Below are 14217 nucleotides of genomic sequence, written 5' to 3' on the forward strand. Positions count from 1 at the left end.
GCAAATGAACTCCAGATGCATGTGCTCCCTGGTGCATCTGGCATTACGTGGGTACTCAGGAATCAACCTCTGGCTAGAGGCATCACAAACAAGCATGTTAACCTCTGAGCCATGTCTCCAGCCCCAATTAATCTTTTGTTTGGGGTTTTTGTTTGTTTGTTTTTGTTTTTTTATTTTGAGGCAGGGTCCCACTCTATCCCTCCTGGAATTCACTGTGTAGTCTCAGATTGGCTGCAAGCTCACAACAATCCTCCAACTTCAATCTCTCGAGTGCTAGGAGTAAAGGCATCCATCACCACACCCAGCTGTCCCAGTTAAGTCTTTCTTTTTTAATTTTTTTTGTACAATTAAACTTTTTTATTGTTTTCTTTACAGGAACAATAATTTGAACATGTCTTTAACCAAACTATCTAGAAATGGAAAGCTTCTTATATATATTATGCCCTATTTTTATAATTATATTAAAATACTGTTTTGGTGAAAATAGATAGATAAAACATTTATTTTCATATTTTCTGTCACAAGTACATTTGACTGTGTAATTCCTTATAAGTGAAAAACAGGTAGAAATGAAACAGGCATGAACAATTGTGTCACTCTTAAGAATTTTGGGTTTTGACTGTTGGTTCTTCTTAAAGAGATGGGAGATGGTATTGGTAAGTACACAGAAACATGATTGTGTTCCAAAGAACTGAAATGTCCTAGGAGGCTTCAAATGTAATAGTTAATACTATCATGTGTAATACAGTACCATGATGCTCTGTATTTTCTTTTTTTTTTGGTTTTTCGAGGTAGGGTCTCACTCTGGCTCAGGCTGACCTGGAATTCACTATGTAGTCTCAGGGTGGCCTCGAACTCTCGGCAATCCTTCTACCTCTGCCTCCCGAGTGCTGGGATTAAAGGCGTGTGCCACCATGCCCGGCAATGCTTTGTATTTTCCAAGTCTAACCATAAGGACTATTGGGTCAAAACATTAAAAAAACCCAAATTTAAAATATACTGACAATCTTATTCCCATGTATGACAGAATGGTACTAACACATTTCAACACTTTAGTTTTTTTATTATTGGACTATTTGGCATTTTATATTCAGTGTCCATTTGCTCCTTCTGAGAGTATCCATGATGGTTCGGTGAACTTTGCAGTGAACAAGCGGTTCTAGGTACCAAAGCCAAGAGGGGTAGATCTTGCCCAGGTTTATCCATCCTGGAAATGGAGATGATTCCACAGGCATGAAGTAACCAATGGCAGAAGAGAACAATAAGTCTTTTCTTTCTGACCAGAGCATCACAGCAGCTCTCTTTTCAGAAGCAGACATGTATACAGCCCACGTAACCAAAGATAACACTAAGATAATGTATGGGAAGGCATAATTTAACAGGCCTCCACCAACTGCCTGCAGTATGGTTAAAATCAGAAAGTAAAGTGCAGCATAAATGCTTTTGAAGCCATGAGGCTTCCCCAGGCCGCGCGCGATCTTCTTGATCAGCAGGGGACGCAGCAACGTCGTAAGGACCAAGCAGAAGGCCAGTGAGGCTTTATGAGTACAGCACACTGGACTTGGGCTTACAGCATCGTGTATCAGTCAGAAAGCATCAGGACTTGGCAAGAACGAATATAAAGGACACTGGCTGGATTGTTCACCAGCAAGGTGATGTTAGCTGCCAGGGTGCGTTCAGAGCGCAGTGCTGTGCTAGAACAGTGCACCGGCACTCTTCTTCCCTGAGAACCGTTAGATGAAAAACCAGTGGAGGAGGAGAGGAAGCATGGCCGTCAACCCAAGATGGACGCTTTGGGATCGATCAGAACATCCAACCGCAGCAACCGGACATCCGAGCCACAGAGGACCCGGCTCTTTATTATTATTATTATTATTTTTATTTTAGAGAGAGACAAAGAGAGAATTGGTGTGCCAGGGCCTTGGCTGTTGAAATCGAATTCCACATGCTTGTGTCACCTCAGGAGCATGTGTGACCTTGTGCTTGCCTCACCATGTGCATCTTGCTTATGTGGGATCTAGACAGTCAAACATGGTACCTTAGGCTTCTTAGGCAAGTGCCTTAACTGCTAAGCCACCTCTCCTGCATCATCCAGTTAGTCTTTTTAATTTTCCAATCTCATTAAATGTATGCTGGTATTACTGTGATGCTATTGCGAATCTCCCCATGAGTACTGTTAAGAATTATTTGTAGCCAGGCATATTGGTGCATGCTTTTAATCCCAGCACTTGAGAGGCAGAGGTAGGAGGATTGTTTGAGTTCAAGGCCACCCTGAGACTACATACATACTGATTTCCAGTTCGGCCTGGACCAGAGTGAGACCCTACCTCAAAAAGCCAAAACAAAAAGAGGTTTTTGTACTGCTATTTCTCTTTTTAATAATTCTTTTGGGGTTTTTGCTCTAGCCCCAGCTGACCTGAAACTCACTCTGTACTTATTTATGTTCAAGCAGAGAAAGAGAAAATAGGCACACCAGGGTCTCTCCCTACTGCAAAGGAACTCCAGATGCACACGTGTTGGTTGCAGTCAGGTTCACATTGCTGGCAGAAAACACCTGACCAAGAGAAGTTTGTGGGAAAAAGTTTATTTTGGTTTATGGAACCTAGGGGAAGTTCCGTGATGGTAGGAGAAAACTATGGCATGAGCGGAAGATGGATATCACCTCCTGGGCAATTTGAGATGGACAACAGCAGCAGGACAGTGTGCCAAACCCTGGCAAAGTGAAGCTGGTTATAAGAGTTGTAAAGTGGCCCACAACAATACACTGCCTCCAGGAGACTTTAATTCCTTAATTGCCATTAGCTGGGGGCCTAGAATTCAGAACACCTGAATCAACCCATCACAACACGCCACTGTGCATTTGGCTTTACATGGGTACTGAGGAACCAAACCTGGGTCATCAGGCTTTTCAGACTAGTGCCTTAACTACTGAGCCATTTCTCCAGCCTCTGTTCCTCCTTTTCAGTTAAGAATCTAAAAATATCTTGCCCATTCAAATACTTTTTAAAAAAAAATTTTTTTAGAGAGCGAGAATTGGCATGCCAGAACCTCAGCCACTGAAATCAAGCTCCAGATGCTTGAGCCACCTACTGGGCATGTGCATCTTTTCTCTTGCCTCACCTTTGTGGGTCTGCCTTACATAGGATTTGGAGAGTCAAACCTAGGTCCTTGGTCTTCCCAGGCAAGCGCCTTAACCACTACACATCTCTCCAGCCCTAAAATTCTTTTTACAATGTAGGGTTTCACTTTAGCCCTGACTAACCTGGCACTCTCTGAAATCAGGCTGGCCTTCAAATCGATGGCGATCCTCCTACTTCTGTCTTCTGAGTGCCAGAATTAAAAGCATGCAGTTACTGGATTTTTATAGTTTGTGTGTATGCACATGCATGCACACACATACATGTATTCCACAGCATACATGGAGTCTGAGGATGACCAGGTCAGTTCTTACCCTTCGACCTCATTTTTGTTTTGTTTTTTCTCTTTTTTTAATATTTTACTTTTTTCTTTTTGAGAGACCAAAAAGAGCACATAGAGAATGGGTGCACCAGGACGTCTAACCACTGCAAATGAACTCCAGATGCAGTGCCACTTGGTGCATCTAGCATTATGTGGGTATAGGGGAATCGAACCTGGTCCTTTGGCTCTGCTGGCCAGCACCTTAACTGCTAAGGCATCTCTCCAGTCCTATTTTTTTATTGATGTACTGCCTCACTGTAGCCCAGGTTGACCTGGAATTCACTACATAGTCTCAGACTGGCCTTGAATTCACAGTGATCCTCCTACCTCTGCCTCCCAAATATTGGGATAAAAGGCATGCACCACCATGCCCGACAGAGAGAGACAGTGGGTGTACTCACATCTACAAACCTCTGCAAACAAACTCACTTGCACCACTTTGTGCATCTGGCTCTAAGTGGGTACTAGGAAATCAAACTTGGGTTATTAGGCTTTACAGGCAAGCACCTTAACTAATTAGTCTCTCCAGCCCCATCTCATTGTCTTTCTTTCATTTCTGAACAAGAGATACAGTGATAAACAGAATTAGCATGCCGGGGCCTCCAATCAATGCTATCAAACTCCAGATGCATGCGTCACCTTGTGCACATATGCGACCTTGTATGCTTGTGTCACCTTACCTGTCTAGCTTACATGGGATATGGAGAGTCAAACATGGGTCCTTAGGTGTCACAGGCAAGCATCTTAGTAGCTAAGCCATATCTCTAGACCCCATCTCATTTTTTTAATATTTATTTTTATTTATTTATTTGACAGAGGGAGAGAGAGAGAATAGGTGCGCCAAGGCCTCCAGCCACTGCAAATGAACTCCAGATGCATGCGTCCCCTTGTGCATTTATTTCTCATTACTGAATATGGCTCCTGGAGAAACAAACCTGGGTCCTTTGGTTTTGCAGGCAAATGCCTTAACATTAAGCCATCTCTGCAGCCCCCTCCATCTCATTTTTTGTAGATATTTGATTTATTTGAGATGCAGAGAAAGGCAGAGAGAAAGAATGGGAGCACCAGGGCTTCTAGCCACCACAAATGAACTTAAGATGCATGTACCACCTTGGCTTTATGTGGGTACTGGAGAACTGAACCTAGGTCATTGGACTTTGCAGGCAAGTGCCTTAGCCACTGAGAAATATCTTTGGCCCTACAGTATTTTTATTTGTTTATTTATTTGAGAGAGAGAATTGGTACACCAGTTCGTCATGCCACTGTGAGCAAATTCCAGACACGTGTGCCACCATATGTGTAGATATTTTTCTTAAATCACGAAGAAACTAAGACTGTCCACTCTCACCACTCCTGTTCAAATTAGAGGGCTGCTATTACCCACCTTAAATACTTACTATAAGATTACAGTAATCAGGACAATGTGTGTTGGAGAAATAATAGAAAAGAATCCGAACTGGGATCCTGATTTAGGCCTGCCTTGTGTAATCAGCTGATTGTTGATAAAGAATTGATGGGGGCTGGAGAGATGGCTTAGCAGTTAAGGCGCTCACCAACAAAGCAAAAGAACCCAGGTTTGATTCCCAAGGACCCACATAAGCCAGATCCACAAGGTGGAACATGCTTTTGGAGTTCGTTGCAGAGGCTGAAGTCCCTGGCACACCCATCCCCACCCCTCTGTCTCTCAAATAAGTAAAAAATAAAAATTTAACTAAAAAAAGAGAATCAATGGGGTTCAGTGTAAAACATAGTAACTTAACAGTCATTGAGGCCACATTCTGGTCCCCATGCAAGAAGCTAGTCCTAGACATCAATCCTACACAGCATGTTGACTAATCTAGAGAGGATCGTAGCTTGCTTGCGAAAATGACAGAATGCTGGAGAGATGGCTCAGCATTTAAGGTGCTTGCCTTCAAAGCCTAACAACCAGGTTTGATTTTCCAGTACCCATGGAAGAGCCAGATGCACAAAGTGGCACATGTATCTGGAGTTTGGCTGAAAGTCTAGGTGCATCCATTCTTTCTCTCTCTTTCTCTGTCTTTCCCCTTTGAAATAAATGAATAAAATATTTTTTTTAGAAAGAATGTAACAGTTGCCGGGTGTGGTGGCCCATGACTTTAATCCTAGCACTTGGGAGACAGGGCTAAGAGGATCACTGTGAGTTCAAGGCCACCCTGAGACTACATAGTGAACTCCAGGTCAGCCTGGACTAGAGCAAAACTCTACCTCAAAAACAAATAAAGCAAGAGACTGGCATGTGCCATTAGAATGGCTAAAATCTGAATATTGAAAACACCAAATACTAGCAAATATCAGGCTACAAGGACTCTGCTGCATTTATTTCTCATTACTGAACAAGCACCAGAAGCAACTTATGGGAGACAAGCGTTCCTTTCAGGCTTACAGAGGCCAGGGGCAACCCCGTCCGTGGAAGAAGACTCTGCCTCGCTTTCATGGATGCCCAGAAGAGAAACACCACCCCACAGCCAGCAAACACAAGCAGCCAGAGCTCAAACTGCTTCTCTCCACACATCTAGTAGGGCTGGGCTACAAGATCTGTCCCCAGTGACATCTCCCAGCAGGAAGCCCTGCTGGAGACTCAAGTAGCAACTTTAGTCTTTTTTTCTTTTTCTTTGTTTTCTTGTAAAGAGAGAATGGGCATGTCAGGGCCTTCATCCACTTCAAACGAACTCCAGACACATGCACCACATTGTGCATCTGGCTTACTTGGCTCCTGGGGAATCAAACCTGGGTCCTTCCACTTTGCAGGTAAGCGCCTTAACAACTAAGCTATCCCTCCAGCCTGCAAAATTATCTTAATGAAAAACTCATGAAGCTATGATGAGCATAAATTTTACAGAGTAAAATGGCAATCGGTAGGAATGGGCTGTTGGCGTTGGAAAAGAGACATGTCAGGCGGGAGGAATGGGTGTGCATTCTGTTGTATAAAACAATGACTATAGTTAATAACTTAGGCACTTGGAAGCTAAAGAGTTGATTTTTGGTGTTCGCTTCCCAAGTATAGGAGGAGATGATGGATATGTTATACTTGGTCTGGGATTACACAATCTATTTACATGAAAAGTATGTTGTTAGCGAGGCATGGTGGCGCATGCCGTTAATCCCAGCACTCAGGAGGCAGAGGTAGGAGGATTGCCATGAGTTTGAGGCCACCCTGAGACTACATAATGAATTCCAGGTCAGCCTGGGCTAGAGTGAGACCCTACCTCAAAACAAACAAACAAAAAAAAAAAGTGACAAGAGCGGGTGTATTTGTCTAATTCATGATCTAACTCATCTTTTGGCTTTTATTTATTTTTTGACAGAGGGAGAGAGAGAACGGGTGTGCCAGGGCCTCCAGCTACTGCAAACAAACTCCAGATGCATGTACCAACTTGTACGTCTGGCTAACGTGGATCCTGGGGAATCAAATTTGGTTCCTTTGACTTTGCAGGCAAACGCCTAAACTGCTTAGTCATTCCTCCAGCCCTTGGCCTTTTAAATTAATCATTAAGCAGGTGTGAGGGTATATCTCACTGTGGTTTGCCTTGCATCTCTCTGGTGACCAGTGTTGGGAATTTCATGTATCTCTTGATAACTTGTTCTCTCTCTCCTACTCTCCTTCCATGTATCTATCTATCAATCATCTATTTATCTATCCATCATCTATCTCTCTACCATCTACCATCGATCTTCTGTTTATCACCTAGCATCTATCTCTCTGTGTCGCCTTGTGGAGAAGAGTGCCAAGTAACGACCACCTAAAAGCTCTGACTTCTCTGAGTTACACTGCAGAGCCTGAGAATGTTAAATAACGTCACAATGACATTATGCTTTGCTCACAATGAGGCTGCCATTCACTCCCTTGATCTCATCTTCCAAGGCTATGCTGTGTGAGGGTCCACATCACAAGGACTGAACTTCAGAGCAGCAGTGACAAAGGTGTCCCTGCAGAAATCTCTGCCTCCTAGGGGGGCACACAACCTAACCAGTGGACAATTGTGTGTGCTTCTAAGAGACCTGGAGGATTTGGGGAGATTGCCAAGTCATCAGAGTCACTCAGCTGGATTGTCATTTAGGGGACCAGAGGTAGGGCCTCACACTAGCCAAGGCTGTCCTCAAACTCACAGTGATCCACTTACCTCAGTCTCCCAAGTGCTAGGATTAAGGCACATTAAATTATTTATTTTATTTATCTTTATTTGAAACACAGAGAATGGCACACCAGGACCTCCAGTCACTGCAAACGAACTCCAGATGTATCTGCCGCCTTGTGCATCTGGCTTACATGGGTTCTGGGAAATTGAACCTGCGTCCTTGGGTTTGCAGGCAAGCGCCTTATCTGCTAAGCCATCCCTCCAGCCTAATTAAAACTCTTTAATGTTCCACCATGACCAGCTTTAGATACATTTGTTGTTTGTTTTGTTTTTTGATGTTGGGTCTCACTCTAGCCCAAGCTGACCTGGAACTCATGCTGTGGTCTCCTAAATACTGGGATTAAAAGCATGAGCCACCATACCCAGTTTCTATTTAAATTTAAGTTCAAGAAAAATGAGGGCTGGAGAGCTGGCTTAGTGGTTAAGGTGCTTAGCAGTGAAGTCTAAGGACCCAGATTCAATTCTCCAGATCCCATGTAAGCCAGATGCCCATGGTGGCACATGCATCTGGAGTTCATTTACAGTGGCTAGAGGCCCTCGTGTGCCTATTCTCTTTCTCTCCCCCTCTCTCTCTCATAAATAAATAAAATATTTTTTCTTGCTCTTTATTTTTCTTTTTTGGCTTTTCAAGGTAGGGTCCTACTCTAGCTCAGGCAGCCTTGGAATTCACTATGTAGCCTCAGGGTGATCTCGAACTCACAGCGATCCTCCTACCTCTGGTTCCCAAGTGCCATACCTGGCTCAAAAAATAAATATTAAATATTATAATATTATAATAAAATATTAAAAAGCAAAATGAAAAAAATGTTCTACGTCACTAGTCATCAGGGAAATGCAGATTAAAACTACATTGAGATTCCATCTCACTCCTGTCAGATTGGCCACCATCATGAAAACAAATGATCATAAATGTTGGCGGGGATGTGGAAAAAAAGGAACCCTTCTACACTGCTGGTGGGAATGAAATCTGGTCCAGCCATTGTGGAAAACAGTGTGGAGGTTCCTAAAACAGCTAAAGATTGATCTACCATATGACCCAGCTATAGCATTCCTAGGCATATATCCAAAGGACTCATCTCATTTCCTTAGAAGTACATGCTGAACCATGTTTATTGCTGCTCAATTTATAATAGCTGGGAAATGGAACCAGCCTAGATGTCCCTCAACAGATGAGTGGATAATGAAGATATGGCACATTTATACAATGGAGTTCTACTCAGCGGTAAAGAAAAACGAAGTTATGAAATTTGCAGAAAAATGGATGGACCTGGAAAGGATTATACTAAGTGAGGTAACCCAGGCCCAGAAAGCCAAGTGCCTCATGTTCTCTCTCATATGTGGATCCTAGCTACAGATGACTGGGCTTCTGCGTGAGAATGAAAATACTTAGTAGCAGAGGCCAGTAAGGTAAAAAGGAGACATAAAGCGTAGAGAAAGGAAGGGAGGAGGATACTTAATAGGTTGATATTGTATATATGTAATTACAATGATTGTAATGGGAAGGTAATATGATGGAGAATGGAATTTCAAATGGGAAAGTGTGGGGGTGGGGAGGGAGGGAATTACCATGGGATATATTTTATAATTATGGAAAATGTTAATAAAAATTTTTTAAAAAAGCAAAATGAAAAAAAAAAACTGTGGTAAGAACTAGAACCCAACATATGGTGACCTCATTTCTGCCCTTCCAGGCAGGTGAAGCCTGTGGCTGGTACATGTGGGTCCTCGCACGGTCTGCCTCTTCCAGTCTCCAAAGGCTAACATCACATTCCCATGATCATCTCTCCAGCTGGTCAGTGGCAGGACTGAGATTCGTCTTGGTTCTGCCTGACTGCAGTGCCCAATCCTGAGTCCCCGGAGTCACCACATGTGTCCCCTCCTCTAGCACAGCACACAGACATCAGGCACAGAACAGAGCTGCAGGCACTTTATTAGGTTGGGGCTCATGGAAGGAATCAATGGGAGAGGGGTCTGGGTCCCAGCGTCAGGAGACAGTAAGCAGGCGCTCACTCCAGTCTGGATTCTCTGGCAGTGGTTCATCTTCTCAGAGATGGCTGGTTAAGGAAAACAATGCCACCACCTTCTCTCTCACTTCTTTGCTGTAGAATGCCTTGCAGTCCTTACTGAGGGTGATGGCTAACTGGGAGACAAAGACACAGAGAGGGGAGATGCAGGGTCGACACCTTTGCCAGGTCTGAGAGGTCCCAGAATGACACTACTCCTCACCCACAGGTGAAGGGAAAGGAAATTCCCTTCGTGACGGAGCACCCTCTCCAGCAACCCAACACTGGCCCAGAGCCTCACCCCTGGAAAGGGAGCTGCCGCCCTTACACAGCTGTCAGGGGTGTCTGAAAGACCACCCCAGGCAGGCAGGAAGGAGGTGGGAGGCTCTGGGAGGTGTGGTAGGGACTGGGGCTGGTAGAGGGACAAGATGGCTGAGCGGGGTTATTATGAGACCAGCTCTCAGGTGTGTTAGGTGTGTGAACATGCCATCAGTATGTTTCAGTCAATCTCATGTGTGCACGTTAGCAGAATTTCTGATTTTTTTAAATGTCTTCATTTTGCAGAATCAGACACTTCCAACTAAAAGCACTTTAACAAAAAAGATTGAGGCACACATGATTCAAAACATACCCCACTTGGGCTGGAAAAAATTGCTCAGTGGTTAAAGGCATGTGCTTACTAAGCCTGACTACCTGGTTTGATTCCCCAGTGCCTTTTAAAGCCAGGTGCAAAAAATAGTGAGTGTGTGTGGAGTTCACCTGCAGTGGCAGGAGGACCTGGTGAACTCATTTTCAATCTTTCTGTCTCTCTCCTTCTCTCCAAAAAAACAAAGATCACATATATAGATATAGATGTAGATATAGATATAGATATAGATATAGATATAGATATAGATATAGATATAGATATAGATATTGGTTTTTCAAGGCAGGGTCTCACTCTAGCTTAGGCTGACCTGGAATTCACTATATAGTTTTGGGGTGGCTTCGAACTCAATGGTGATTATCCTACCTCTGCCTCCCAAGTGCTGGGATTAAAGGCATGCGCCACCATGCCTGGCTTTAATAAAAAAATATATTTTATATATATTTATATTTATATATATTTATATTTTATATTTATAACATATATATATATATATATTTTTTTTTTTTTGCTTTTTTGAGGTAGGGTCTCACTCTAGCCCAGGCTGACCTGGAATTCACTATGGAGTCTCAGGGTGGCCTCGAACTCATGGCAATCCTCCTACCTCTGCCTCCCGAGTGCTGGGACTAAAGACGTGCCCCATCACGCCCGGCAATAAAAATATTTTCAATATGGATCACTGTAGGGCTGGAGAAATGACTTAGCAGTTAAGGAGCTTGCCTGTGTAGTCTAAGGATCCAGATTCAATTGCCCAGAACCCTTGTAAACCAGATGCACATGGTTGTACATGCATTTTCCGTTAGTTTGCAATGGCTAGAGACCCTGGGGAGCCCCTTCTCCCCAACTGCCCCCCACCGTCTAGTAGACAAATTAAAATAAAATATTTTTCGCCAGGCGTGGTGGCGTACGCCTTTAATCCCAGCACTCGGGAGGCAGAGGTGGGAGGATCGCCGTGAGTTCGAGGCCACCCTGAGACTACATAGTGAGTTCCAGGTCAGCCTGGACTAGAGTGAAACCCAACCTTGAAAAGCCAAAAAAAAAAAATAAAATAAATAAAAAATAGTTTTTCCCTGGCATGGTGGTGCACACCTTTAATCCCAGCACTCGGGAAGCAGAGGTGGGAGCATCGCTTCTAGGCCACCCTGAAACTACATAGCGAATTCCAGGTCAGCCTGAGCTAGAGTGAGACCCTACCTCAAAAGACCAAAAAATATATACTTTTTTTTAAGTTTACATCCCTGTAATAAGAACTATAAACAAATTGGACTTCTGCATGAGAATGAAAATACTTAGTAGTAGAGGCCAGTAAGTTAACAAGGAGACATAAGGGAAGAGAAAGGAAGGGAGGAGGGTACTTAATAGGTTGATATTGTATATATGTAAGTACAATGATTGAGATGGGGAGGTAATATGATGGAGAATGGAATTTCAAAGGGGAAAGTGGGGGGGGGGAGGGAGGGAATTACCATGGGATATTTTTTATAATCATGGAAAATGCTAATAAAAATTTTAAAAAAAGAACTATAAACAAAACAGTTGAGGGGGAGACACACTGAGCAGCCGTGGTGAGCAGCTGCATAAACCTCCAGAGGCCTTGGACAACCCAGATGAACCTGGGGAAGACAAGAGGAAGTGAGCCAGCCAGTAGGCAGGAGTCTTCAGTCTCTAAGGGGAGCTGTCTGCATGGGAGCCATGTTAAGGACTCTTTCTTGGTAGCCAAAGGTTAAAATTCTGCTCTTGCTTGGCATGGTGACAAACATCTTTTTTTTTGTTTGTTTGTTTGTTTTTTGTTTTGTTTTTCAAGGTAAGGTCTCACTCTAGCTCAGGCTGACCTAGAACTCACTATGTAGTCTCAGGGTGGCCTCCAACTCACGGTGATCCTCCTACCTCTGCCTCCTGAGTGCTGGGATTAAAGGCATGCACCACCACGCCCAGCTTGTGAACATCTTTAATCCTAGTACTTGGGAGGCAGAGGTAGGAGGATCTCTGAGACTACATAGTGAATGCCAGGACAACCTGAACCTGAGTGAGACCCTACCTCGAAAAAAATTTTTAAAAAATTCTCCTCTTGCTCCACTAACTCCCCTAACCTAAGGGGAGAATCACGGAGTTGACACCCTGGGTGGACCTGATGTGATTTTCTGGGAATGAACTGGTGTAGTGGAACCTGGGTGGCAGTAGCACAGGCCTTCTGTGGGCACGGCATGTCGGTGCCTGTGACGCGCAGGGTGGAGCACTGCCGTCTGAGCTGACCTGCGGCCCTGGTTACATAGACTGCGCTGCACAGCATTCTACACGTGCTGCGCGTGGGGCAGTGCAGGTTTAGAGAGGATGTTACCATGGCATTTGCATCCAAGAATTTAGCTTGAATTCCGGCCTCATTGTAGCAATCTTGGATTTTTCCAAAGGCTGCCTTTTCTTCTGCAGTGGCATTGGGCTTATTAAGGGAGGCGTTCAGTAATTCCCTCTTTCCTACAGCCAAATTGATAAAGACTTCATAGAACACAAGACACGCTTCTGCTGAGACACAGACAGGAAAACACTCATTAAAGGAGACCCAGGTGTTGAGGTTGAAGGGGAGCCCTTCCCTCCCCCAGGACATTGCCGCTCCAGACCCAGCACATTCTCCATGAGACGCTCACTCCCTGCAGAAGGCAGACAGGCTGTGAGAGGCCAGGACTGAGGACTCCTCTGCCCTAACCACTCGGCGCACAGCAGCCCGCACATGCTGCTGACCTTCCCCCAACTATCTACCTGACTCCCCCCTGCTGTGCACACAACTAAGGACCCTCCATCACCAAGCCCTCCTGACTACAAGCCTGAGCGACAGAGGAGAGCTTCAGGGGTGTTCTGTGGGGTTTGGGCTGTGACCTTAGCTGTTAGAGGTTTCCATGGGAGTGACATGAGTGAGCACGGCCAGTAAGACGATGCTCACTCCCACTCTCACCTGTCTGGATGCCCAGCTCTGTGGTCACCAGCAAGGCCAGCACAAGCAGTGTCCTCTTCATGGTGCAGATTGCCAGAATGGCTCTGCTCAGCTTTGGTGTTTGCTACATTATAAACTGACAGCATCCGGGCCCCAGCCTTCACCCCCCCCAGCAACTCCAAATGCCTGCTGGGCAAGGAGCTGGTACCCATGATCCCCAGGCCCATGGAGGGGAAGCAGGGGGAGCCCCTCCCACTGTGAGGAGCAAATCTCCTGAGACGTTCGTCCTGTTGCTGTCATATGTTGGAGAAAAGTGGTTGTGACTTTGCCAAAGGCTGACCTTTCTGAGTGGCTGCATTCTGAGCCAAATGCTCTGTTGTCCTAGTCCCAACTGTCACCTCTGCTTCCTGGTCACACTGCTGCCCCCTCTCCTGCCTGCAAATGCAGTGCTCTCTGACCACAGAGATGGAAGCAGAGTCATTGAGGACAGTCTCAGTCACTGTAGGTGACCAAGAGATCATCCAGAAAACTGTCTGCCTGAGTGAAAACAGTCTCAGGAGAAGTGGTGGGGACAGACTGGGGTCCCATCAGTATGGTAGCTGTGGGGTCTGTAAATTCGCTTCCTAAGGATATGTCGGCTTCATTCTGGGATCCTGGTGACTCACTGCCAGAGAAGTCCCAGGATGGCACCATGTGTGTCTTCACTGGCTGGTACTGCTCACACTTTACCCACCATCTGGGTCATGCCACCAGATTCCCTGTTGCTCCTAAGGGAGCCCATTCCTTGCCCTACTGCGTTCCCTGTGGCTCCAGGCTCTTCCCTTATAGCTTTCTCCCCTTTCTCCATCGAGAGATGTGCCACCTACGAGGCTGGAACAGCATCGTCCATGGGGTCGCATCAGTGAGCAGTGGAGAGCTGGTCACCTCATGCATTGGAGACCCTAGGTTGGTTGTTTACAGTGGGAAGAGGCCCTGACATGCAATCTCTCTCCCTCTCCCTCTCCCTCTCCCTCTCGCTTTCTCCCT

The 14217-nt window shown here is 45.1% G+C and overlaps 1 protein-coding gene and 1 pseudogene across 1 annotated transcript; both read right to left on the reverse strand.

Annotated features, from left to right (window-relative positions):
- Positions 1–258: 258 nt before the first annotated feature.
- Positions 259–9656, reverse strand: LOC101600643 (annotated as a pseudogene).
- On the reverse strand, positions 9570–13273 carry LOC101600939 (androgen-binding protein homolog). Its single transcript, XM_045154428.1, has 3 exons — positions 13213–13273; positions 12604–12785; positions 9570–9756 (listed from the first exon to the last, which is right to left on the reverse strand). Exons 1-3 carry the CDS (start codon positions 13271–13273, stop codon positions 9661–9663), a joined length of 339 nt encoding a protein of 112 aa, XP_045010363.1. The 3' UTR covers positions 9570–9660.
- Positions 13274–14217: the final 944 nt, after the last annotated feature.

The sequence above is a fragment of the Jaculus jaculus genome, chromosome 7 (assembly GCF_020740685.1).
Source record: "Jaculus jaculus isolate mJacJac1 chromosome 7, mJacJac1.mat.Y.cur, whole genome shotgun sequence".
Lineage (NCBI taxonomy): Eukaryota > Metazoa > Chordata > Mammalia > Rodentia > Dipodidae > Jaculus > Jaculus jaculus.

Bases quoted from the DNA above. Each gene is read 5' to 3' on its own strand.
- LOC101600939 (XM_045154428.1), bottom strand. From the start codon at position 13,273: ATGAAGAGGACACTGCTTGTGCTGGCCTTGCTGGTGACCACAGAGCTG. The intron at 12,786-13,212 runs GTGAGAGTGGGA...TCTGTGTCTCAG, and splicing joins AGAGCTGGGCATCCAGACAG to CAGAAGCGTGTCTTGTGTTC. The intron at 9,757-12,603 runs GTAACATCCTCT...TTTGTCTCCCAG, and splicing joins TCTTGGATGCAAATGCCATG to TTAGCCATCACCCTCAGTAA.